This window comes from Podarcis raffonei, chromosome 3, assembly GCF_027172205.1.
Source record: "Podarcis raffonei isolate rPodRaf1 chromosome 3, rPodRaf1.pri, whole genome shotgun sequence".
In the NCBI taxonomy this organism is placed as follows: Eukaryota; Metazoa; Chordata; class Lepidosauria; order Squamata; family Lacertidae; genus Podarcis; species Podarcis raffonei.
Window position 1 is genome coordinate 85280484 of NC_070604.1, and position 27427 is coordinate 85307910.

The 27427-nt window shown below is 46.9% G+C and overlaps 1 protein-coding gene across 1 annotated transcript; it reads right to left on the bottom strand.

Moving 5' to 3' along the window:
- Positions 1–229: 229 nt before the first annotated feature.
- Positions 230–25436, bottom strand: DLK2 (delta like non-canonical Notch ligand 2). The gene is given in 7 exon segments (XM_053382847.1): positions 230–3121; positions 3561–3705; positions 4664–4794; positions 12232–12295; positions 19888–19989; positions 25344–25385; positions 25388–25436. Coding segments are annotated over 7 exon segments (1287 nt in total). The 5' UTR covers positions 25422–25436; the 3' UTR covers positions 230–2352.
- Positions 25437–27427: the final 1991 nt, after the last annotated feature.

Below are 27427 nucleotides of genomic sequence, written 5' to 3' on the forward strand. Positions count from 1 at the left end.
GACAACCCTGACCACTGCCTCTGGCATACCTGAAGTGGAACTGGCCCTATTGAATGGGGTGCACTTTGCCACTGAAGGTAAGGGAACTGTACCTCCTTCTGACTCAGTTGTGTTACTTATTAAAACAGGAGATTTGAAGGCTGAGCTGAAAACAGGGGTGGGAATAAAAGTTCTATAATCATTTTTATGTCTCTCAAAGAGCACATGCCATTTTAGGGGGGGTTTAAAAAAAAACCCTAGGGAGTATTCCCTCAAAAGGGAGCAGAAACGTTTAAGGCAGCAGGAGGAACAGGTCCCTGTTGCCTTGGCAACCAGACTGGTATCTGTCGTGTCTACGAAGCGGCATTACCCCCAGTCTGAAGCCCAACCCTGGGTCGAAATGTTATTCTGCTTACTGATCCCACCTGTGAACTCCGTTTGTTGGTATTCTGCGCAAGGGACTGTGTGCATACAGTTTGATGCAAATAGACTCTGAATGTGCAGTTTGTACCTTCCATTTCTGTAGGGCACAGATTGTGTGTTGTGATCCTATAAATGCTGGATCTGTATGTACGCAGGTTCTCTGCAGAAGTTCGGAAGGCGGGAGTCAGAGGCGGGAGTTGGAGGCAGGCCAACAGAGCACCCCAAGCACCCCTCTCCAGATGAGCATCTCTACCTACACAAACGTAAGGGTGCATCGAGATGAGAGCAACAGTGTGCATAGACACCACCTGCATTTTGACGTGCACCAAGCACATGCACCCAAGTGTAGACAGTGTCTATACAGACTATCTTGTCCTCCAGCAAATGGGTCTTTGAATGAGTTTTCCAACGCTTTTCCAAATGTGTGTACAGTGGTACCTCGGGTTACATACGCTTCAGGTTACACACTCCGCTAACCAGAAATAGTGCTTCAGGTTAAGAACTTTGCTTCAGGATAAGAACAGAAATCGGGCTCCGGTGGCACAGCAGCAGCAGGAGGCCCCATTAGCTAAAGTGGTGCTTTAGGTTAAGAACAGTTTCAGGTTAAGAACGGACCTCCGGAACGAATTAAGTACTTAACCCGAGGTACCACTGTACTGCCTTCATTGCTGTCACTATGTAGCCAAATATGAATTGTTTTATGAGATCACCCACCGCCTTTACTTCCACTTAGGGAAGGAGAATAGCTGTTTGTAGACAGAACAGAACCTTTGCATGCAAAAGATCTCAGGCTCCATCCTCACCAACTTCAGGAAGGGCTGAGAAAGACCCCCAATTTGAAACCCTGAAGAGCTGTTGCCAGTCAGTGCAGACACTACCAGGCTTGATGGACCAATGTTTTGGGATACATCCTTGGAAGTATACTTTTTTGCCTTAAGGCATCAGTATGGTTCAACATGTGCTACTGAAAAGTGCTATCCTGGTTGCTTCTGGTTCGCTCCCAAGTTTGATCTCTCACAGACATCAGGCCTTGGAATCAGGATTGCTAGGCCTCATATTTCCAGCTTCATACACAGCCATTTCTTTTCCGGCAAGTGAAGAGTCTCAGGCCAGCAATCTGAGACTGAGTAGGGGAAGTTGGCTTGGTGTTTGCTTTTGACCCTTCCTGACACCAGAGCTGAGAAAATGAGGTTCTAGGGAGTACGATGTGTGAAATCAGGGTCTGAATAAACCTTTCAGGGAGGGGGGGAAGAGAAGGGTTTTGTTTCAGAGGTTCCATACATTTGCAGCCAGATCAAGACCGGACATAGTACAGGACACAATGGGCAAGACAATGATCTAGAATGGTCAATGTAGGCAGCAAAGTGGCTCATGGCACCACAAGGTCCTTAGGAAAACAGACTGAAAGGCCTCTAGGCAGAATGGGGGTCCCATATCACCTGTGCTAGAGGGTGGTGGTGGGGCATACACAGAGCAGTTCCTGGGCCCCCTTGAGTAAACAGACAGGCCATAGGATACCTCCAATGACTCTGACCAAGAGTTACCAGATGCTTAAGGGCTTAGCCAAATACTGCAACCTGTCCTGGCATGCTTAGCCTCATTCTAGCAACTCCCTTGGAGCGCTTGTGGGATGACATCCACCTATCTTGCTTGCTGTTTCCAGCCCTGGCTTTATCGTGACCCAGCACTTCCTTGGCTGCCCTTAAGACATTGCTGCCACCAAGCCAGTGGCTTTAAGCTGCATGCATTCAAGGACTCCGCTTTCAAGCAAAGGCTCTGCTGCCTCGTGGACATCCTCTTCCCTGGCGATGCACAGCCTTGAGTTCAACCAGAGCCCGCGGTGCTTTGGAGGCGGACGGCCAGAGCATCCCCCTGGACACTGCTCGGAGAATTCCTTGACTCATCTGGTGGGTGTAAAGAGGTCAGCCAGGCTCTGACTCAGGGGGGTCCTTACAGCTCAGTTGTTTTCCTGGGTTCTATCAAGACCGTACTCAACATGCCCACTTGGCACTCTTGGTCCTGGAGTTTCCTTGCAGACTGCGAGGGGCTTTGGCACCTCCGGCGCCCCCTCTGCCAGTTCTTCAGCAGCACCAACACAGTTACCAAGACTAGGAGGGCCGTGAGCAGCCCAAACACCAGCACTAAAATCAGCTGCGACTGACTCAGCCCTGAGTCCTGCTGAGTCACCACCTCTTTCACGGAGATCAACAGCCCTCCCCCATTTGATTTCTCACTGTAGGTAGTGACCCGCTTCCCAGTCACCACAACCCGGACGGACTCAGACTGGGTTGTCCAAGGGTTGCTGCTGGCCGTGCTTCTCACGACGTCGTTGCCGTGCCCCTTGGGATCAGCGTGAAACGCGGTGACCCACGTCGGCTCCGGAGCAAGGAGCTCACAGGTCTTGCCAGCAAAGCCCTCGGGACACAGACAATCGAAATCGTTGACGCGGTCGTAACACTTTGCCCCATTTCTGCACGGCTGGCTGACGCAGTCATCAACGTTGATGCTGCAGAAACGCCCTTCAAAGCCAGTGGGGCATTGGCAGGAGAAGCGGTTGATGCCGTCGAGGCAGGTGGCACCATTGGCACAGGGACGCATCAGGCAATCGTCGACGTCAATCTCGCAGTGGGTGCCAATGAATCCTGCCAGGCACTTGCAGGTGTAGTTGTTAGCAAAGCCGTTCTGGTCCAGGCACTCTCCGCCATTCTTGCAAGGGGACCTGAAAGGAGAGAATGGGGACCGATCACAACACCCATATGGGCCGTCCTACATTTTATTCATCTGTTTAAATACCCCTTAACCGTTAGCATTTCTAATAACAGTTATTATTTTATTATTTGTACCCCACCCATCTGACTGGGTTGCCCCAGCCACTCTGAGTGGCTTCTAAGTGCACGTAAAAGGTGCATGCAAAAATAAGCCACAGAGGAAAAAATAACAACAAAAAGTTGTCATAAAACTGAACGCTGCCTTGAAATCCTTGTTTGTGAAATGGTGCATTTTAAAGCCTTTTACGGCTGATCCTATACGTGTTCACTCGGAAGTAAGCCCTACTGAGCTTAATGGGACTTACTCCTAGGCAAAGGACTGGAGCCTTCAAAAGGTTTTGCTCCTTGCACCTGCCTTTCCTCCCATCTATTTCTGCTCGGATCTCTCACCCTGCCTTATCACATGGCCCCGTCTTCAGCTCACAGTTCTTTCCATGGAATCCTTCAAGGCACAGGCAAGAATATTCCCCATCTCGGTCGTAGAGGCACTGGGCTCCATTCTGGCACGGGGTCTGGTGCTCACAGACATGCACGTCTGAAAGAGATGGGGGGAAAGAGGAGGAGGAGGAGAAAATGAAGGTCAAAAGTATTCAGGGCTGGTTTTTCATGCCAGACACCCCCACACACAAGTTCTTCTTTTTTAAAAATTTACTGTGATACTGGAGGCTGTACAAAGAAAAGGTGGCCAGCTAGCACAGCCTCCTCCTTCCCAGTGTCCAACCGGATGTCCCCTGCTCTTCAGAGGCACAAGGCCACTGATTCTGAAGGTGGAAGTGGGCTCCTGTATCGGAGCAGAAGCTGCTGCCTTACTCCCTCCTAGCCCAGCACTGGGTACAGTTGTACCTTGGATGCCAAATGCCTTGGTACTGACACTTTGGTTCCCGAACGCCGCAAACCCAGAAGTGAGTTTTCTGGTTTGTGAACATTCTTTGGAACCCAAACATCCAATGGGGCTTCCGATTGGCTGCAGGAGGTTCCTGCAGCAAATCAAAAGCCGCGCTTCGGTTTCCGAATGTTTTGGAAGTCGAAAGGACTTCCAGAAGGGATTCCGCTCGACTTCCAAAGTATTCTGACTAGCAGTGGTTCTCCAAGGCCTTAGGACAACTTCATGTAGCTGGGAAGTATTGGAGTCAAGAGCAAAAGTGGTTGTTTTCTCCAGGGAGGCCTCAAAGCAGAAAATGGGAAGACGGCCAAATTACTGCTGCTAATAAGGCTGTGCGGTTCTTCTGTTAAGGCTGAATTGCTGTTGTTTGGAAATGGCTTCATTAATCAGTAGTGAACGTGTTGTACATGGAGAGGACCCGAGTTTCAGCCTTTCAAGGCAGCAGCAGCAGAAGCTATTGTCTGAAACTCTGGAGAGCAGGTACTAGCCCATGTGTTCTGGCTTGGTATATGGCAGCTTCCCAATAAGCTTCTACTGCAGTGCCCTCCTTTTCCTGTTGTCCCCACTCTCCTCAATAAGTCCCCACCCTGTTCGAAGTGGAGTGACACACCTTTCTTGCACAGCTTGCCAGCCCAGCCACTTTGGCAGATGCATTGCCAGGGTTGGTGGCACGTCCCATGCTTGCAGCCTGGCATCCTCACACACTGTTCACAGTATTCCCCTTCCCAGCCTTTGTCACACCTGCAGAAGGAAAACCAGAAAGTCAGAGCAGGAGAACGTCACCGCAGGCACCATGCAAAGGCACTAACATTAGACTGGCGTTTCATAGTCATGGGACTCAGCTGCATTAGTCCAAAAACAACGTTTTGAATGCGTTATAACATGCAACACCAGATGGTGCCAGAGAGCAAAAGAAAAATTCTATGTGATTTTTATACAGTGTTTTTTTGTGTGTGTGGTTGTTATAATGATTTAATTTCTGACTTATTTATAGCAGTTCCCCCCGTGTGTAGATCCACCAATGGTCTCTGTTCCTGGTGATGGGTGGAGTCAGGATCCAGGATCCTTTTCAGTCTCAATAGTATGATAGGAACAAGTACCTCGCACAAGATTGTGAGGGGAATTCTTGAAGGAAGCAGCAGCAGGGGGATGGAGCCAAGGGTGAGGCAAAATGGAGGCACTTTGGGCAGGAGGCAAGAGGAGGGGTGGGGCTTATGAGTACCACAAGTTTTGGTGAAGAGCGTCAACCAGCCAAGATTGCCGCCTGTCTAATGATTGCCTGGGGACAGTGAGAAAATTATCTCTATTTTAAGAAATGTGTGGGTGGACACAGCAGAGGGATCTCCAGCCTTGTTATTTGCCTTGGGGTTTTGCCATAGGTCAGGAGGGACAATCTGGGCTGTACACCTGATGTGCAAGAAAGGCAGGAAACTCTGCTTTTACCACTGTTTCTTTTCCATCCCAGTAATACCTGACTTGTTTTTAGAGAGAATAGGAATGGGCCGGTGCCAAACCTTAAGGCTTCGGTCCAGGAGAGTAGGGAACGTGGTGCCCTTAAGATGTTGCTGGACTACAACTCCCATCATCCCTGTCCACTGGCCATGCTGGCTTGAACTGATGGGAGTTGGAGTCCAGCAACTTTTGAAGGTATCACATTGTCCACCCCTGCTATACACCCTTACTCAGGAGTGCATCGTCCTGAACTAAGGGGACCTGTTTTTGAGTAAACCTGCTGGCAATGGCATATCACAGGCTACTTTTTCTTTGTGCAAATGCACACATATCAAGCACCTTCCCCCCCATATTTTAAAGTATATTGAGAAAATATTGGAAGGTAAAACTAAAATGGAAGGATGTACCAAGACATGACTCATGGCAAGCCTTGTTCACCACACTTATAACTAGACTATAGTAATAATTTATTATTTACACCCCACCCATCTGGCTGGGTTTCCCCAGTGCTGCAGCTTACCAAAGATCAAGCAGTGATACACGGGATTCGTACTACGCTCATGCCTCTCTGTTCCTTGCAACTAATTAGATGCAAGTCCTGTGTTTACTCTGCAATCAGTGAGTCAGTGCCAAAAAGACTGAGCCCGGGTTTTGTGGGCGTAGTTTCTTTTTCGCGCCATACCTGTGGGTGGGGATTTTGCTCCTCTGCGCCTCCCCTACAGAGTTCTTCTCTTTCAATGGCAGATAAATGCACGGCTGCACATTCCTGCCACTCTGAGGGAGTGGTGCAGAGGCACAAGCTCAGGCTCCCCATTTGCATAGCTGCAAAAAAGGAATCACTGAAACGAGACGTATACCCTTCACAAACCAAGTGGGGGAAATACAGCATTAAAAAATGGCATCTGCTTTGTATTGAAAAAATCCACCTTGGGCGTGCCGAAGGGATAAAAATCAGAAAACATAAAGTCAAGGGTGAGGCCCCCACACAAAAAAGCAACTTGGTCTACACAGGACAACTCTGTTGACCAATGGAAAGATCAACGTCTGCCCCCATCCTTCAGTTGCAGTGAAGAAAGATGCCCTTCTTGGAAGAGGTACATCTTGAACTACACAATCACAGGCTTTTTTATCAGTCCTGGGTCTCTGATGTCTTCAGGGTGGGGCTGGAGCAGGGGCAGGCTGACTTCAATCTTTTTTGGTCCACGTTAAAAAAATATGTATAGAACATAGAAACCCCTTCAACAGCCTATGTGTGTTAAATTGCATAGCACAAGTGCATGCCTAGTATCTATTAACAGCCATGATACAACTGGTCTGTGATCCTGAGTATGTGCTCTTGTCAAAGAACATAAGAAAGGACTTTGCTGGGGCCACCTATGGCGCCATTCTTTGGTTACAATCCCAACAGCCAGCGGACGCTGGATAAAATTGGCTGGTAGACCACAAAAGGGGCACTTTGCACAAACATCATCTCCTGAGCATGCGAGGGAACTTGCTCACACTGCTCACACTTCTCCTTCCAGACCCTTTAACAGGTACCTTGCCTCAGGGAACCATGTTCAAACACCCAACCTCCTCTCCAGCAACTGAGGGAGAGCATTCTGAACAGGTAAGCGGGAGAAAGAGGGACCTGTGGCTTTCCAGATGTTGTTGGACTGCAACTTACATCCTCTCTGACAACTGGCTACTGGCTGGGGCTGATGGGAGTTGGTATCCAACAGCATCTGGAAAGATCTGGGAGGTTGCCTAGCCCTGAAGAACATCTGTGCTTGACGGGAGCGGATAGTTGTCAGAATGTCAGGTGTGTTTCTGCATCCATTGCGGCTGTTTTGTAGGAACATAGCTCATATGCAAGGAGAAGAACAAACAGCCACTGCAAACACAGAGTTCTGCTACAACTCCCAAAGGTGAATGGCTTGGCGGGGGGAGAGAGAGAGAGACTGAGGCATGAGCCCTGGCAGAGCCCTCAGATGCCCCCACTCCCTATTTTCTCTCCCTCCCTCACCAACACCATGCATTTGCTGTGGTTTCACCTTCCTACCTGTGTTGAGCATTTCATTAGATAGAAGAGGCTGTTGCACTAACACAACGGTGGCAAATTGCCAGCCCCAGCATAATGTGCATATTGGGTTGCTCTGTAAATGACTTTTTTTTTTTTGCTTTGAAAATTGTTGTATTAGTGACAGTGTGCCAGGACAAGACGCATGCAGCGTGGATGTGTTTCCTACTGGGTTGGAAAAGGAGGCCTGCTGCAAGCATGCAACCCAGGGATGGCAACAGTACAGTATTACAACTGTAAAACTCTCAAAATACTGTCTGAAACTTATTGCGGTGTTGTAGCAAGTTATCTTACCCAGGTTTCTTTGATACTGTTAAGCTGTTTCATAGGAAATGAGCCCATTTGAAATCCTGGGATTTAGGAGGATCTAAAATAGAATCTATGCAAAAGCCTCTCCCGTCTTCAGCTGAAAACCCTGGTTTTCAAGGCCTTTATTTAGGCAATTCAAAATAAATGTAATAAAAGACAAAAACAGCCTAGCAGCTCAGGTATTTCCTAGCTGCAACTTCCAGCATATGTTATCCGAAAGCTTGTGCAATGTTGGCTGGTAACACAGAGCAGTCATATAAAATTATAAAACTTTTGAAATGCTATTATCCACCCATTCTGGGGAGTGTCATATGTGGGATGTTTTATTGCACTGTAAAATGCCATAAAAAACAATACAAAGCCTCAGTAGTGTAAGCAGGTGCTGAACGGGCAATGCCCTTTGACACTGCTCTTCAGCAGCTGTTTGAGGCTGCAGTATCCTATAGCAGGTTGACTGATCTCTCTGCCCAGATGCAAATAGATGGATTAAATAATCTGTTCTCCAGAGGCCAAAAGAACAACCCATCAGATTAAGAAGGATGCTCACCATTCAAGGGAGATTTTTTGCAAAACAAGTCAACATCTACCCTAAAAATGGCTACCAAAACAAAGGACTGTAAATATTCCATTATTCTGGGTGGGCCAGAATTTGGATCCCTGAAAAATATCACTATTAATTAAATTTCAAAGTAAATTTCTAGCCCTCAAGTTTATAGAGAAAATCCATATGCAATTATCTGCAAAATTATCTGCTGCAATCTCTTTCAACTTGGATCTGCGCTTCCTCCTTGGCTGTCAGATATGACCCACACACTTCAGTGATACACAGTGGGTTCAAATCCCTCACACAAAGCACTCTCTTCCATTCACTGTAAAATGCTGTGAAAAAGACGAAGGTGGGGAAATAAACTCACTTTTCCCAGACTGAAAGCATGCAAATGAAACAAGATTATGCAAACCGAGCCCATGATTCAGACGTGTAAATAGCAACTTGCTTGGTTGTCTATGGTGAGTAAGAATTAGCTATGATTAACTAAACTAGAAAGGCTAGCAGCAACAACAAAATTTTCTTTCACAAATGAACAGCATGAGTATATTTGGGCAACCATTCTAGTTTGTTTGTTTTTTTTAAAGATGTTTATTGAAATTTTCCACTTTAATACATTTTTAAAAATCAAAAAAGAAAAACAAAAAAGGTTAAAAACACATAGAGTTCACAATCCTTATTTTTCTATAACATATTTCCCTGACTTCCCCACACCTCCCCTTCTTATATTCCAATTCAAATTGTTAGTTCAGCAAGTTCTTATCCCTAATTTTTTACCTTTTTCTATTTAGTTCATTTTTAAAAAGCCAATTTTACCTTATAAACATCAATATTTATACATCAGTACTCATTCTTAAAACCTTTTTCTAAAGTCGACCCAAATTCCCTTCCACGACTTCCCCAATCTTCATACAAATAACAAAACAGAATAAAAACAAAAACAGATTATAATTATGCACCCTTTGGATTCCCAAACTCCACCCCCCCCTTTCCCGGTTTCAATCCCCAACAAATGTCCATCAGTCTTAATCTACTATCAGCCTGGAGATCTCACGTCCGAGGCTCTTAATTCTTTCTCAATTCCTCTCTGCCGGTTTTTTTGATGGTCCTTAATATTAAACACCAGATCTCGGAGAAGCTCTAGCCCAATGGGATCCATGTTTCTTCCAGCCAGACCTCCATACTTAAAAGTGGAGCCTGAATCTTGTTTCTTACTCCTTTCAAGTCCAAATGTCCCCAAAGCTCCAACTTCCACCTTAATCAGATTTGTAATCCTTGGATCTTCAGATCTCCACATAAGGAGATCTCTCCATTCTTCAATCTCCAATTCAAACCAGATTTTCGACATCAAGTTCTTATTTTCCTTTGTAGCCATCATGTCAGGCCTCTGGCTCTCCTTTGTCATCTGCAGCATTACAGCTCCTCCTTCCTTTTCCTCAGGAACAACATATATCTCTTTCTTCACACTCTCAAAGCTCTCAAGTTTCTCTTCTTGTCCAGCTGCATGGACTTCCTGAGTCAAGTCCTTATCAAATTCAATGAGTTTATTTACTGTTAAATCCCGAGTTGCAACATTTGTAGCCAAAACATCAATTTGGCCTTGTAACTTTCCCAAGAGAACAAAAACTCTGTCCAATTTAGCTTGTATTTTCCCTCCTTCAGCCATTCTTGTAATGTCCCAAAACCCCCTCTAGGGGGATTTTGGTTACTTAATATTCCTTCCAGTTCAAATCCAAAAGTCAAGTTAGTTTGTATCAGTTCTTCCTTGTTTTCAACAAATTATAACCAAATTGTAACAAATATAACCAGCAGAGACAACAGAAACAAAGCTCTCTTTTTCAGTCTGGACAGCTAATTTGACAGCTGTCAAACTCTTCAATACCTCTTCAACAGGCTCTCTCGCGGATCACTCCCGGGTCCGGGGGGGTGGCACTTCAGCTCCCAAAATTAGCTCTTATCCTCCAGTAAGATTTCTTATACTGCCAAATCGTGAAATTAATGTCTTTTACCCAATAAAAAAGAAAAGATTCTCTCAACCTTAGTTAGCAGGTCCTTGCTTTAGATTATTTACAAGACGGGGAGACGGACTTCCTGTTTGCGCCTTCCCCAATCGTGCCTAATTCAAAAAAAAATTTTCTTTGCAAATCCAATTTCCGTACTACTCACGGGTTGTTGCTTTAAAGTCCAATTACTCACAAGAAGAAGTCAGCGCTCTCCGGCCATGGCAATGCGGCTTCACTCCGCAGGAGAAGCAGTCGACTCTCAGCACCGCGCCGCTCACCCCGTCCCCCGTTCCAAAGCCTTTAAAAAGGCTCCTTCGCAGGTCGGGGGGCGCAAATGGGGGCAACCATTCTAGTTTGTTGGAGGGGAGGAGCTTTCTTTAAATGAGAGCAAGCAACATTGGTTGATTTGTTCATAAGGCTAACATAAAGTGTGTTCATTGCATCCATTCAAGTTGCTTCAAATGTGACATTTTTCATAAATGGAAATAACATCCCTATTAGGAAAGTGTGATATATTTGGAGAAACAATCTCTTTTGTTCATGAAGCAGACAACAGCTGCACACAGTGGCCATCTTATCTATGGACTGGTGGTGAGATAAACTTAAATATCCCACTTAACACAGGAAAATGTACACATGTTTTGGCATGCATGGAGATTTTTTTAATGTAGAAAAAAATGTTACCTATGAAGTGGACTTTTGGATGAAAAACCGGCAGGGCCAGACCTATATGTAATGAAGCAGCTGCCTCAGGCAGCAGAGGCAGGAAGGTGGGGAGGAGTGGCAGCATGGGGTTGGAGCAGGCCTGGCCCAAGACATTTTGACACCTGAGGCAAGCAACAAAATGGCGCCCACCCATCCAGGGGTGAGTGAAGATCTATATCAGGAACAAGAGGGGAGTAAAAATTTACATCGGGAACAAGGGGGGAGTGAAGATCTACGCTGGGAACAAGGGAGGGAATAAAATCAACCTTACATTAATTGGAATAATGAGGGAAATGAAGGTATTATTTTTTATAAAATATAAGAAACTGCAAAAGGGATGGGGGAGGAAGTCAAACTATAAATGCTTATTGGGGAAAAATTGGATTTGTCTCTCTGTAAACCTGAAAAATAAAATTTATTTTAAAATAAAATAAACCTTACCTGGTGGTTTAAGTGGGAATGGTGGGGGGAGGGGGCAGCCTGCTTTGAAGCACCAGGCGGGTGCAGAACCCAGATGACCCCAGAGGGCAGCTCCCACCATTTCCTCCCCAAAGGTGAGGGGAGACCAGCAGTACCTCATATTCACAAGAGGCCACTGTAGGGGTGGCATGGGGGTGCTGCTGAGGAGGCAGCAGATTTGACCTCCAAGAAACATGCCACAGCTGTTGCAGCAGTGGCAGCATAAGCGGGCAACGCATTCCTTAGAGGCTGGATCTGCTGTTCCTACAGATCCTGCTACCTGAGGCAGTCCCCTCCCCTTGCTTCATGGGTGGGCTGGCCCTGGTTCCAGAAAACATCTGTGTGTGCCACACAGCCAACTTTGCACCCTCTAGGCCAGCCTGCTGTCCTCAGGCACGGCTGTCGCAACACCGGTGTTGCAATAAAAACTAATGGCTAGTTCAGTCAGCTTCTATACACTGAACGGGAGGGGACGCCATCTTGCCCTTTGTCGCACCAGGCAGCAAAATGTATTGGGCCAACTCTGAGAGTAGAAGCTTATAGGACACTACTTCTTGGGGTGGTTGGCACAAAATGTGCAGGGTTTGGAGTGACGCCATGTTTGAGCAGCCCTCTCTTTTAACAGCACCCAAGTATGGCTTTACCTGCATTTGCCGTCCTCGTCACAGCTTCCATGAGCCAAGTTACAGTGGTCACTGCAGTCATCACCTGCAAGGCAAAGCAGAGAGCAGGATTTATTGCACCAGGAAGTCAGAACTCCAAGCTATGGCTAATTTGTGTCAGCAGGAAAAGGCTGGTGAACCTATCACAAATTTGCCAGGTTGGGACAGAAGTGTGTAGAATCCATTTTCCTTTCCAGCATATACTTATCCCAGTTGTGTATGACCTCTCCCTGCCATCTGTAATATCACAAGACCAGTTTCTAGTGCAATAAATGGAAACGTTTCTACCCATTTATTGCATGCCATTCATGCTGTCTTCCCTTAATCTTCAGAGTGTCGAAGTGCTGATTTTTCTTAGCTGTGGGAGGCTCCATATTTTGTAGCTGGGAACATATGCTGCTTGTTGTTCCCCTCCCCCTTAAATATATATTTTAGGGAAATTTTTAAATATGCAATCGACAGACTGAGATCAAGCTCAACGTTGCAATAATACAGAACAGAACTGCCCTTCTGGAGAAAATCGCAACACAGATATAGGTCAGTGAATCATCAGGCAAGAGGATGCAAACGATAATAATTAAGCGCAAAAAAGAAATGAAGCAGAAGCAACAATCAACTTTCCAAATGAGCAACACGCTGTTTTTTCCCCTCAGGATGGATAGTGGACCATAGCTCATGTGTTAAGAGCACCGGCTTTCGATGCATCACAAGCTAAAAGGACCATGTAGGAGGAGATATGTGCCCAGAATCCTGTAGAGTCATTCCTGGTCCAGAAAAGAAATCAATACTGGGGAGATGGACCAGTGGCCTGACCCAGGGGAACTAGCTTCTTAGTTTCAAATGACATCTCTTTTTGGGGAGGAGGGGCTTATGATACAGTAGTTGTCCCGTGGCAGCTGTCCTTAATTGCATCCACCTTGCAAATGCCACTTCTAAAAAATAAACATGTTATTTGCATGATTACTTTATTTATTTACTTATTGCATTTATTTACCGCCTTTTCCTCCAGGATGGTGTACATGGTTCTCCTTCTCCCTATTTTAACCTCCCAACCCTTAGCTGAGATTCCTGCATGGAAGGGGGTTGGACTTAGATGAGCCTTGTTCTACAACCCAGTGAGGCAGGTTAGGCTGAGATATGGCAACAGGCCCAAGGTCACCCAGTGAACTTCACGGCTGAGTGGGGATTCGAACTCTGGTCTCCCAGGTCCTAGCGCAGCACTCGAACCACTACACCACACCGGCTCTCTCTTCATGCTCCTGAATACCAGTTTGCAGGCTTCTCGCGGGCATCTGGTTGGCCGCTGCGGGAACAGGATGCTGGATTGGATTGGCCACCACCAGTACAGTGGTACCTCTGGATGTGAATGGGATCCATTCCGGAGCCCCATTCGCATCCTGAAGCGAACACAAACCGCGTCTGCACGGGTTGCGATTCGCCGCTTCTGTGCATGACATCATTTTGAGCGTCTGCGCATGCGCGAGCGGCGCAACCCGGAAGTAACGTGTTCCGTTACTTCCGGGTCGCCGCAGAGCGCAACCCGAAAACGCTCAACCTGAAGCAACTTCAGCCCGAGGTATGACTGTACTGCTATTGCCACTTCCTGGAGAAGGTCCTTCCCCCAGAAAAACACTTAAGGAGAGGATCTGTGTCCCCTAGCACTACAATATCTTAAATTTTAAAACTTAACAAAGCAGTGATGAAATTGACGTGTCTCCACCCTAAACACAGAAAGACACCTGCCCTGAATGCAGGCCCATCTAACCCAGTCTCCTATTTTCACAGTGGCCAAGCAAAGGCCTGTGGGGACCCCACAAGCAGAACCTGACCTCAAGAGTGCTCTCTCCTGCAGTTTCCAGCAACGGATATTCAGAAACGTCACTGCCTCCAATCATGGAGGCAGAGCATAGCCAAAACGGCAAGTAGTCACCAATAGCTTTATCCTCCACAAATCTGACTGATTCTCTTTTAAAGCCACCCAAGATGGTGGCTATCATTGCCTCTTGTGGGAATGAGTTCCATAGTTTAACTTCCTTTTACCTGTCTTGAATCTTCCAACAACCAGCTTCAATGGATGTTCACGAGTTCTGGTCTTATGAGGGAGAGAGAAAAATGTTTCTCTAGCCACTTTCTCTATGCCATGCTTAATTTTTATAAACTTCTACCATGTCTCCTCTCATTCTCCTTTTCTCTAAACTGAAAAGGCCCAACTGCTACAACAACAATGTAGTAGTAGTAGTAGTAGTAATAGTAGTAGTAATACAGCAATAATAATTTTATTATTTATACCCCACACATCTGGCTGGGTTTCCCCAGCCACTCTGGGCAGCTCCCAGCAGAGCACTAAAAACAGAATAAAACTTCAAACATTAAAAACTTCCCTAAACGGGACTGCCTTCAGATGTCTTCTAAAAGTCAGATAGTTGTTTATTTCCTTGACATCTGGTGGGAGGGTGTTCCACAGGGCAGGAGCCACTACCGAGAAGGCCCTCTGCCTGGTTCCCTGTAGCTTTGCTTCGCGCAGTGAGGGAAACACCAGAAGGTCCTCAGTGCTGGACCTCAGTGTCCGGGCAGAACGATGGGGGTGGAGATGCTCCTTCAGGTATACTGGGCCGAGGCCATTTAGGGCTTTAAAGGTCAGCACCAACATGTTGAATTGTGCTTGGAAACACACTGGGAGCCAATGAATATCCTTTAGGACCGGTGTTGTATGGTCCTGGAGGCCACTCCCAGTCACCAGTCTAGCTGTCACATTCTGGATTAGCTGTAGTTTCCGAGTCACCTTCAAAGGTAGCCCCATGTAGAGCGCATTACAGTAGTCCAAGCGGGAGATAACTAGAGCATGCACCACTCTGGCGAGACAGTCTGCGGGCAGGTAGGGTCACAGCCTGCGTACCAGATGGAGCTAGTACACAGTTGCTCTGGACACAGAATTGACGTGCGCCTCCATAGACAGCTGTGAGTTCAAGCTTTCCTTACAAGGAGTCGCTCCATCCCCTTGACAATTTTGCTTGACCTTTTCTGATCCTTTTCCAACTCGACAATATCATTTTTGATGTTTGATATTGTACAACAACCAAAGCTGTACACAGTATTCCAACCACACAGCATAACAGCATTGTGATATCAGCAGTTTTCTTCTCAATTCCATTGCTCATACCTAGCATGCAATTTGCCTTTTTCCCCACAGCTGCCGCAAAATACAACTGTTTGAGAAGAGTGGCGACTGAACTCTCAGGAGTAACTGAGTGAGTTAATTGTGTTTTGCCTGCATTTTTATCTTCGTATTATGCCTACTTCTTTTTAAAGTCTGCTGGTGTTATTGTATTTTCTTACGTATATTTTCCATTATTTTATGCAACCAGCTTGAATGGCTATTTAAAAATACATTAAGCAGTAAATAAATGTCGTTAAATTAAAATTAATTAACTAATTAATTTCTGTTCATTCTGTTGAAAGAAAGCTAATATGGAAGCACTCCAAGTTTTAATCCAGTTTAAGATGCTGCTCTGATTAAGCACCGACAGTATGAATGAAGCTAAGCATAACAAATACTTCTATTAACTTCTAGCAAACAAAACAGTACGGATCAAGAGGAACTTATGGGAAATTCCCTTTGGATAGTACCCATTGTGCTGCTGTCAGCAAGACAATCTTGCACATCTCCACCATGACAATGCTGTTTTAGAAACGTTTAATTCATTCCCCACCCCTTACATTTTTGTGAAACAATACCTATCTACTCCTTCTTTGCCCTTTAAAGATAAAGTCCATTTCCCCCCACTGCAGCACAAATGCCATACCTTTTCTATAACCACCAAAGTACAGTTGCAGAATGAAGGCTGGCACCAACTGGTACCATCAGATCAAAGTGTGAAGCACAGGTTGAGGGCCACACTCAGCAGAATTTGCTGGAGAGCCCCCAAACTCATCTGGGCCAGCTTGCCATCTTTTAAAGTGAGCAAAGCAATACAAATCATCATCTAAAGCAGGAGTACCCAGCTGGTGCCCTGCAGATGTTTTGGTCTATCCCATCATCCCTGACCACTGCCTGCACTGACTGGGGCCAATGGGAGGTGGATTCCAACATGGTAGGCTGCCGGTTCCTCACCCCTGCATAGAATCACAGAATCACAGAGTTGGAACCCCCTTGCAATGCAGGAATAGGACCTCCCTGAATTCAATGCAACCTTCTCTCTGGTAAATATCCTTAAGTTTGCAGCCTTATCCCTTAGCAACCAGGCTCCCTTAGTGGTGCCCTCCTTTCCCCAAGCTTACATTTCTTGCTAAGAATGGCTTGTAGCGTCACAAGAGAGAATGACCCACGAAAAGTCTGTAATTGCTACAAGGAAGATGTAGCTGTTGCTGGTGGGAGATGTCAGGCCTAAGCTTGCAGTGCATGGCACAAGACTGGCTAAAGCCTCAACTTAAAGAAAGCCACAGCAAGGCGCAGGACACCTCCTGTTTTTCCAGCCTAAGGGGGAAAACATAATCTGCGGAAGGGGGACGAACACTGCTGTACTGAGACTCCTTGCTACCTTGAATGCACAGAGGGAGGAATAGATATACTCAAAGCAACTATAGCTGAGGAGCTCTCTGGAAATTTGACTTGTAGGCCCCCAATATTTCCATTTCTCTGGCCCAGCACTTGAGATGAGCATCAGACCCTTTCCAAGGGATTGATTTCTCTTTATTTATTTAAATGTCTCCAAGGCTGTAACTGAGCTGTTTGTTCCCCAGTCCTGCCACCTCTCTCTCTCCCTCCCTCCCTCCCTATCCCCTCCCTTCTGGCACCTGAAGGCTCTGTTGCTTCTGCCCGCTAACTTTCACCTTTCTTTTTGTTTCTTCTGTCATGTGCTGTGCCGCAAGCGACCAGGACCCAACAATCTTGTTCAATCGTGTGCACTCGCGAGCCTTATCCACTTACATTGGTTTTATACTACATTTTAATAAAATTAGCTCAAAAATGGCATTTTGTGTGTTTTTTTACAGGGAAAAAAGCTCAACAACTTTTCTGTCCGGATTTTCACTGTTTGAAATATGGCAACCCTATACATAGGCCCCTCTCAGAGAACTACCGTTCCCAGAACTCCCAATGGAAAAGGAATGAGTTTAACCCAGTACAAGTCTCTGGTGTAGATACACCCATATTCCCAGGGCTAAACTTAACAATATGTTACATACCTGATGAAATGTGTTATGTACGGTCTCCTTAAAAAATAAAAATAAAAACAGCAGTTGTGGAGGACCAGATTGGTCCATGCCTATCTGGACTGTGGCATGAAGGATAGGGGAAATAAGTCTTTCCCCCAGTATAATTCTCGTAACTAAAATTGCCTCCCAGACCTTCTATTTGCCCTGGAAGGAAAGCAACTATCAGTGCAAATAGCATCTTCCCACGAAGGGCAAATAGCAGCTTGTATACATGTGTGGTTTTTGTTAGGAAAACAGGGGAGGGGGGAGTTTTGTTTTGTTTTTTAAGCACACACACATTTCCTCCATGCTATGGTCATAATTCAGATCAGGCCTTTGCAACAGCTTCTGTTTTACAACATGTGAAGCAGATACACAATTGTGATCATACACTGAATATTGTATTGTCTAGTTTGGCCCCTGGGCATGGCTTGTACCAGGGACGTTTGAAGGCCTTTCACGGAATGTCCAGCAGGTGTCACTGCATGCCTAAAAACACCAAGGGGGGGGGAGTAATCGCACCTTGGGTCCGGGACAGCAGGGGCAAATGTCAGGGGACAAACGTATTAAGCTTTGGCACTTGGGCCAGTTCAATGTTGTACTAGTTGCATGTCACTCTCCCTTGCGCTTTTCCTTCTGTCTTTTCAATGCAAAGCAGCCACAGTAAATCCCTAATCTGAGCAAAGAACGGAGGAAGAGCTGCTGGACTCTTTCCTATCTGACCGTTTCCCCACTGCAGATGACGCTCCTGCTGCTTTTCTAACTACATGGAGGTAGTCACAGGTCACCTCCCCCTCTGGGTGGAAAACAGGGGGGCAGCTTTGAACAGAATGATGGTTGTAGTGGGAAGGGTCAAGCAGCCCCTTCCCCAAGCCCCTTCCTCCACTCAGATCTGTTGCTTGCTGAGGCTGCTTTGGATTTATCCAACAGACCATCTGGACACGAGCAGGGGAATTCATGGAGCTAGGAACAGCATTTTCCTATTGTCTTTTTGGATACTTTATACAATTATTAGCAATTTCATTCAGTATCTCCTTCCTTAGAGGGTTTTAAGCAGAGATTGGATGACCATCTTTCATGGATGCTATAAGTGAGATTCCTGTACTTGGGGTCCTTTACAATTCTATGAGTCTATGATCATAGGGAAAAAAAGTATGCCCCATTGCCAGTACAGTGGAACCTCGGGTTGTGAACGTGATCCGTGCAGGAGGCATGTTCACAGACTGCAGCATTTGCAACCCACAACGCGTCTGCGCATGCACAGATTGCAATTTGGTGCTTCTGCTCATGCGCAAAGAGCAATTTAGCACTTCTGCGCATGCATGAGCACCGAAACTCGGAAGTAACCCGTTCTGGTACTTCCAGGGTCAGCGCAGTGCACAACCCGAAAATACAGAACCTGAAGCATCTGTAACCTGAGGTACCACTGCATCACTGTAATCTATCTAGTCTACGCTTAATCAAAGAAGGTCCATCTTGCTGGCAACCCAGATACCACTCTGGCTAAAACCTGTGTTGGGGATGGGAGTTTCCTTTGCTGCACTATATTATCAGACCCAACTAGTACAGTACCATTTGTCTACCCAAACTCACACAGAAGCAGAGAGGGCACACACAGACACAAACTTACCTCTAGCTCTGTTAATCTCATGCAAAGCTCAGTCTGCTACACAAGATGGGTCAACCAGCGATATTTTAATTTGCTCACAACCAGGAAAGAAGGCTAGACCATTCCTCTCCTTACATGTAATAACTAAGCTGCCTTCTACTGAGTCAGACCATTGATCCATGGAGTTCAGCAGGGTCAACACGTCAATGACAGAGCATCTGCTCTGCATGCAGGAAGGCCCCGGGTTTAATCCCCATCATCTCCAGGGGGAAAGTCCTGACCTGCTACCCTAGAGAGCCACTGCCAAACAGTGTGGACAATGCTACGCTAAGTGGAACAATAGTCTGACTCAGTAGAAGGCAGTTTCCCTTTGTTCCAGGGTTTCAGACAAGAGTCTTTCCCAGCTATGAGTGGAGACACGAAAGATTAAACCTGGGACCTTTTGCATACAAAGGATGTGCTCTGCCACTGAGCTACGGCCCTTCCTGAAATAAGTAAGTAGCCGCATGTTACTCCCTGCAGGAAGCAGGAGGCAATTTCCCTGTAGACAGGAATGTTCTCATAACCACCCTACCTTGTGGACCTTAGTTTGACTCCCTCCTCTATAGCCTCTACAGGACAACTAAGTGATGAAACCCACACACTTGAGTAACGTTTATGCTCATATGTTTTTCCCTGGCACCTGAAGAAAGGGAGGCCTCTTTGAACAAGGGGAATCATTCACAGGGAGTTAAATGGTGGTTTCTGCACACTGCTGCAGAATGAACCCTTTACCTTTCTGCTGTAAGAGACTTCATGCCCAGGTGGAACCAAAGGAACATTGAACTCATCCTCACCTTGTGTAAAATGGTGATGGGCCACCAGGATCCAAAGCAAGGACATGAGCTGAAGACAGAAGCTCCTGAGCATGGTCAGCGTGGCCCCACCGAGATAGTCACCTACAAGGGGATGAAGGCAAAGTCAGACCAGGATGTTGGCACTTCCGCAGTGCTATCATAGAGCTCCAAAACACTATTATTGCTTATTCCAAACATAATTATTTCTATGAGTTTCCATTCTTCTTTAAAACAAATGCCAGCTGCGTCAACAATTCCCTTGGCTTGGAGGCTGAAAGCACAAGAGCAGTGGACTTTCTGAGTCTGCCCCCATGCAGTGAAAAAACAAAACACCTGTTTGTAGGACCCCCCTTTTTAACCTTCACAATCCTATCGCCTCCCCCACAGAAAGAGAGAACACCCCTGAACCCGTACAACATTGAGATCTCCCATCAAAGCATCCCAAGGATATTCCAAAGCACAGGCTATAATTTTGAAATGATATTGGTGTTGCATTTCTTCTCAATGCAAACCTCTAGCTGTGCTGAGTTGTGCACTGATAAGATGACATATGCTAATAGGGTGAAAATTGCTGAACAAAAATAAAATGAAATTGCATGTCAGCCCAGAAGTAAGTCCCATTGAATTCAATGGGGCCTGCTTCCAAATGAAAGAAAATAGGATTACAGCCTAAGTAATGATGCTCCTTCTTACTCTGTTAAGAATCGGGGGGGGGGGGAGAGAATTAACTTCTCTGTCTTCGGCAGGTGGTTAATACAATCAGGAGCACTTTTGTGTGGGTTGAGTTCTAGAGGTGAGGATCAGAAGCTCACCAATCTGATGTTTAAAACACTGCTAAATATAGATTTTTAGTTACAGCTCTTCCCATGTCACTCTAGAACAACTCTTGTTTCCATCCGCTTGCTATCAATCTCTCTGAAGCAGTATTGCTGCCATTTCTTAAGATGATAAGGTTTATGTACTGGATTATCACGTTTGCATCCAACCCTATGAACATTTGGAGCTGCATTATGCTGTGTAAGACGATTGGTCCATATAACTCAGCATTTATTTGGACTGATAAGGTATTTTCCATCATCTGCTACCCATCCTGGGACTTGCTGGTGAAGATAAATATGCAATCCTTTTAACTGGAGATGTCAGGGGTTGAACTTTGGACCTTAATTTTTCCTGCATGCGAGGCATTTGCTGTATCACTTAGCTTCGGCTTCCACCTTCCACCAAAGAACTCCAAGCAGCATACAGGGGCAATTCTACTGTACCCTCACAGTAATCCTGGGAGGTGGATTATGCTGAGAGAAAGCTACTGCCCAGTCCCACCCTCTTGAAGGTATTGCTGCACTCAGGAGGACTGTTATAGGCAGGCACCATTTGGCCAGCATGTGTGAATCTTATGCTTTGCATTTTAAATAAAAGCTCTGGCGTCTGTTAATGGATGAATATCAAACTTACTATCGTGTAAAAGCTTGTGGCCGTTACAATATTGAAGGAAGTGTGAACAACTGACTGAGGCATATGCTAGAAGTCAGTTAGTAATCAGGAAGCCAGAGCAAACAGGATCGTTTCATGCCTATCTACATTATGGGCATAGAATTTGTTCACAATGTTCAGATATATGTGGCTAGCGGTACATTTGAGGCTATAAATCCAACCAAAAGAAATGTAGAAATGATCTGGTAAGAAATACAGACAGACAGCGAAAATAATGTTTTTCTTCTTCTCCCAGCCAGGCACAAAAAGGAGAAACAGAAAAGACCTTCCTACTTCAAAGAGAGACCTCAATGAAATACAACATATTTGAAACACAGTAGTAAATGAATGAGGTCCTTGGGATAGAAGACAAAGTCTATCCAGCTGTCACATATTTACTCTTCTTCAAATGCCAGGGCACACCCACTGAGGGTTTATCTCCAGCATATCTATCCACACTAGAGAAATATTGGTTTAACAGTTATTACCTCTCCTTTGAGCACCCTGAGGCCTGCTGTTTTGAGAGCAAATGGCCAGGAGTCTCCAACAGAATATGCACTACTCTCATTAAGCTACAATTCCTAAGATTTCTTGGGACAACCTGAGCTTGTCAAACTGGCATAAAACTGATGTAAGATTGTAGCGTAGATCTTATACCCTGAGGTGACACCTAATAGCTCTATTGTGGGAGAATGACATCTGTGCCACATCTGCCAATGACACAGAATATGTTAGAAGGATATTTCGGGTGAGCTTTCAGATAAAGATTCTAGTCATGTTTGATTATTAAAAGCCTGTGTTATTTTTATTAGCCTGTATAGAATTCTGGTCATATTCTGCTTTGGGTAACTGTACTCTACTACTTCCCCCATATGCCAATTGTTGTTACAATTGGCCAGAAGATTCTCTTTCATTTCCTACCCTGAAGTATTGTGTTATGGGGTGGTACTTTGTGCTGCCGAACAGCTGCTGCATATCAGAGGAGGGCAAAGTGATTCCTGTGAATCCTATAAAATAATTTATGGATTAAGGATGAACAGTTGGCAGCCAATTCCTCCTGAGCTGTTAGGACCCCAGCTGAATACCGCATGTCATTGAAAAGGTCATTTCTCTTTTCCATTCCCAATAAAATCTCCAAAGCAGAGATATGACCTACTGGAGTTCAAGGCTACCCTAAAGCATTTTTTTTCTAATTGCCCCCCCCCCATAATTTGTGTATTTACTCCTCAAGCAACAATTTCAATACCTTGAAGCATGCTGAAGTATCCTTCACAAAATGACTGGTGTCGCATAAGCAACTGCCATGGATTCTCAACATTACAAATTGATTCACTCCCTCTCTCTCAAGTAGTGGAGGGCTATTTGATCATAGCAGGGAGCAATGAGTTAACCGTTCCTGGGACAACAAATGGGATTCAGAATGTCTATATCGGTTTGCAAGTGGATGAGGCTTCCTTGGGTTAACTGGAGTGGAGGTCGCCAGATGGGTCTATAAGGTTTAGGGAAGATGACATCCTAGACTATGTAACTGCATGGAAGTCATAGGAAGGGGATAATCAGTGGACTGAGTAAAGGGGGTTACTAAATCAAGAGTTCACAGACAGAATCCTCCGATTACTGGTCTTCAGGTCAATAGGCAGGCAAACTGTGCTGCAAGGTCAAAAGGGTCTGTGGATTTTATTGGATTGGGCATATTTGGAGATAGGATGTTTGCTTTTCTGCTTTAGGCAGCCAACAGAAAATGCTGAAGAATTGCTACAGGAACAACCAACAGAGGCTCGGTCAAATGGATTATTGGAGGCAATGTACTGGGGAGGAAGCTATAAATTATCCCCAAATGTAGATGTTGCCTCCCTCCTCCAGAGCTTCCCACTGTTATCCCCCAAACCTGTACCCCTAATTTCACGTGGGGCCAGCCATCTCTCCCTTAACAAGAAAAGGGGGGAATGCATTGCTCAACTGCACACGGAAAATCTTTGTCAAGCAGCAAAGCTGTGAGGGGCTCATAGAGCATCCCGAGTACCATACGATGTATTTTTAGGTGCACATCTAAGAGTACACCTTAGATGTTTTAAAAACACACCTAAGAAGGTTAACAGGTGAACCTCTCTGTCAAAAACGGCAGTTGTGCTAAGCAGCCATGACTGCCTCCAGCTCCTTGTGGCTTGTGCATCTGATGGCAAAGCCCAGGTTTTGCCCTGTCTCTGTGTAACCTGTGAAATGGCTCTCAATGAATCAGGGACTGAAGAATGCTAGGGAGCAGTAGTGGCTGGCGCCCACTGAGATCAACAGAGCCAGTGGCAACAGAGAGAGCCAATGACAGGCAAAGAGAGACAACTCACTCATTCTAGTTTTGTCCCATCCCCCTCCCCCTCCTCCCATCTGTGTCCTACAATGGCAGCACTAAAATTAAGGCGGAGGAAGCTGACAGCCAGGGCCAGCCCTCGGAATGAATGAATTTAAGTGAGAAGGCAGGCAGGTGAGAGCAGCGCCCCGCTCACCTTGATGGACCAGCGTCCACTGGCTCACAATCAACACTATAGAGATGTTGCTGCTTTCTAGAACGTGTGGATACTTCGAGGGGCGACTGCAAAAACATGACTTTTTTTGCTTTTTGCATCAGCCCCTTGGGGCTGCGGAGGGATGAGAAGAGAACCTCGCTTATGGGGGTGTCTCCAAAAAGGCCTCCCGCCCCACGTGCTGGCCTGATGTCCCGAGTGCTGTGCATTTTGGCCCCTGCTGGCGGACAGGGCAGGTTGGGATCCCTACCACGTCGCTGCCCTACCATGGATTCCTAGCCCGGAGTGGGGTCGCCTCCCCGCCTCGGAGAGGTGAAGGAACCACTCCCGATCACTCCTCCCCGCAGCCCCCCGCAGCCCCACGTGCTCCCGCCGTAGCTGCTACCACAACCACCGCCAGGCAGGAAGGCAGGCAGGCAGACATCCCTCCTGGCATCCTCTCGGCGAGGGCGCCCCCACCCCGAGGTAGGGCAAACCCTCCCTGCGCCCACATGGATCGCTGCCCCTTCCCAGCGCGGAGAGGCTTTTCCTCCCAGCCCAGCCCGCAGCGGCGCACATGCGGAGGGAGGATCCCGAAGCAGCCTCCATCCGATCACAGCCGCGGGAGCAAAAAAGAAAAGAGAAGAAAAAGAAAGAAGGGGGAATCTGGGTACCGAGGAAGGGGGCAGCACCACGGAGGCATTCCCATCTGCCATCTCTTCCATTTTCTCCTCTCCACCTCCCACCCACACCCGTCGGGCCGCTGTTGCAGGCGCTCTCCTCGCCCGCATGCTGTCGGATCCTCCCTCCCAAATCCAGCTTCCCTGCCATTTCGGCAAAAACACACACACACAACCAAACACCCCCAACCCTCTGCAGCTCCCCCCCCCATCCCCTGGGATCCCCTCCCCTCCCCATTCCTCTAGCTTTCCCGCAGCACACATCGCTCCCATTTTGGGCGCCGCCACCCCACTCCAAACACACACACACACACACGCGTATCATACATCTATCCACACGCGCGCAACTTCCCCTCGTCCTCACCTCGGCGCTCGCGTCGGCGGCTCTTTCCTTTCTCCCCTTAGGGGCCTGCCTGCCTGCCTGCCCCCCGCCCGCAGACTAGCGTGGGGATCGGCCAAGCGGGTCTGCCATGCCCTACGCTGCCCGGGCACCGGGGGTTCGGGAGGCGCGGCGGCCAAGCTGCCTGCTGGCCTCCCCGCTCCTCCTGCTGGCGCTGCAAGCGCTGCTGCTGCTGCTGCTCCGCCTGCTGCAGCAGCCGCCGCCGCCGCTACTGCTGCCGCCGCCGCCGCCGTGCACGCTCAGGCCGGCTGCCAGGGGCTGCGTGTGGCTACACATCCCTGCTCCCTCCCTGGGACATTCCGCCTCCCGCAGCCCGACTGCCGCGAAAGGAGCGAGGAGCCAGGAAGCCCAGGGCCCCCCGAACCGCAGGCGGACGCCCAGCCCCGCCGCCTGCCCAGCCCCGCTCACCTCTCACCTGCGACTCCTTCAGCCCAGACTCGGGGGAGGGAGCGGGGGGGGGGGAGAGGAGGAGAGACGCCTCTCCATGAACTACGAGCGGGATTGGCGCCTCCCCCCCACCCGGGCCAGGAGCTCCTTTCCCTCTTTCTCATCTCAGCGTGAATTGGCCGCGGGCTTGGGCCTAGGTGGCCCGACTGTAGGCCGCCCCACCACCTCCAATGACTGCTTTGGCTGGGTCGGTGCCTTGCGTGGCTGGGAGGGGTGGGAGATCCTGGGGGGCAGCCTAGGTGCCATCAGAGGCAGCAGCCCAGGAACCCTGCAGAATGAGCAAGAGGCTATCCCTCTTCCTCCCCCTCCCCCCCCAAAATGGCAGGATCTAGGTTTCAGAGTAAATGCCATTGGGAAGTTGTGTTGGAATATGACAGTTCAGAATCACTGCTCAGACCTGAAGCTCACTGGGGGCCTTGGGCCAGGCATTGCCTCTCAGTCTAACCTACCTTACTGTGTTGTTGTGAGGAGGGGAGAACTTTGTAAGCTACTTTTGAGCACCTTGGAGGAAAAGGTGGTGTATAAATGTTATAAATAAATTCACGTATACGTACATGTTGTTATCCATAAGGCTATTAAATCCGCAGTTTAAAGTTGCCTAACTTCACAACGGTAGCATGGAGAGAGCCGAACTGTTTTTTCTCCTTTATAAACAAATCTATTTTTTGTTGTTGTTGAAATTGACAGGTATTTGTTTTGTGGCAAATAAAAGGGAACACGAGTCCACCAATAATCAGCTTGTAGAATTCATTGCTGTAGGATGTTTGCGATGCCAACTAGCATATATGGCTTTTAGACAAGGATTAGAGAAAGGAAAGGAGGACAGATCCGTTGGTCATGAGTAGCACAGACAGCCCAAAGTGCAGCTGGCGTTTAGTAGTAGATGGTGGATGTCAGCATCATGCCCTACTTGTAAACCGCACTGAGGTGTCTGCCTGCCAGCCACTGTTGGTAGATCTTTGCTTCTTCCAGTACACTGGTATTAGTTCGCCTGTCTTCTCAAGTGATGTGTAAAATTTTTCGGAGACACTGGAGGAAGGCACGCTTGGCAGATCCACACCGTGATCAACTCCCGCCCAGAAACCAATGTCCCCATTGTGGAAGGACATGTGGATCCAGAATTGGCCTTCTCAGTCACTTACGGACCATGTTTATGGAAGACAATCTTACTCGGCTACGAGTGATCCGCCAAAGAAGAAGACTGTTGGTAGACAGCATGCTGCACTAACATGAACCATTGGTCTGACAGCTTGTAAATCTCATGCTCTAAGCACCGGCAGAGAAAGTAGAACAATTTCCTACTCATCAACAGAGCCCAGTGTTACCCCTTACCTCACATAGCAGAGACATCCTAAATCTTTCAGCCAGGGGAGATGCCATTCTGAATGGAGCAATAACCCAGAAACATCAGTAAACTTTATTAGCTATGGAATCAGAGTTTGTCCAGAACAAAGCATTCACCTTGGCTACAATGGGAATTTTCTACCATTTCAGAGAATTTGATTAAGATATTCCAGTGTGCTAGAGGCTTTTCTCAGGCATGGGAAAGAATGGTAAGGTGTGGTTTCTCCATTATGCATCTCTTCAGGGCTTGATTTGGGCTAGAAGTCATTCATCGGATACTGAAATGCAGAAGAACACTATTTTAGCAGAACTAAGCCCAGCTATTGAAAACCACCTCCAGAACAGACCCTAGCTCAGATTAAGCCTCAAGGACAGAAAAAAGAACAGCAGTAGGGAAATGTTTGCACCTCATTGTCTAGCCCTGAAAGCTTAGGATAAAGCTATACTAACAAAACCACACACAAAAAAAAGATGGGGAGGGGAATCTTTCATAATGTAAATATGCTACATTGACATTACTCTTGTGTTCTCTGTGAAATATTACTAAGCCAAGTAGTTGGGGTTTTTTTAAGTAGAGCATTTCCTAAGAAGAGACCCATCGAAGAGTTTACACAGATATTCCGATATTTAATATCTTGTTTTGCCTACTGCCATGAATCCCCCAGAGGCTTCTTGAACTAATCAGCTGCTGGATCACAATG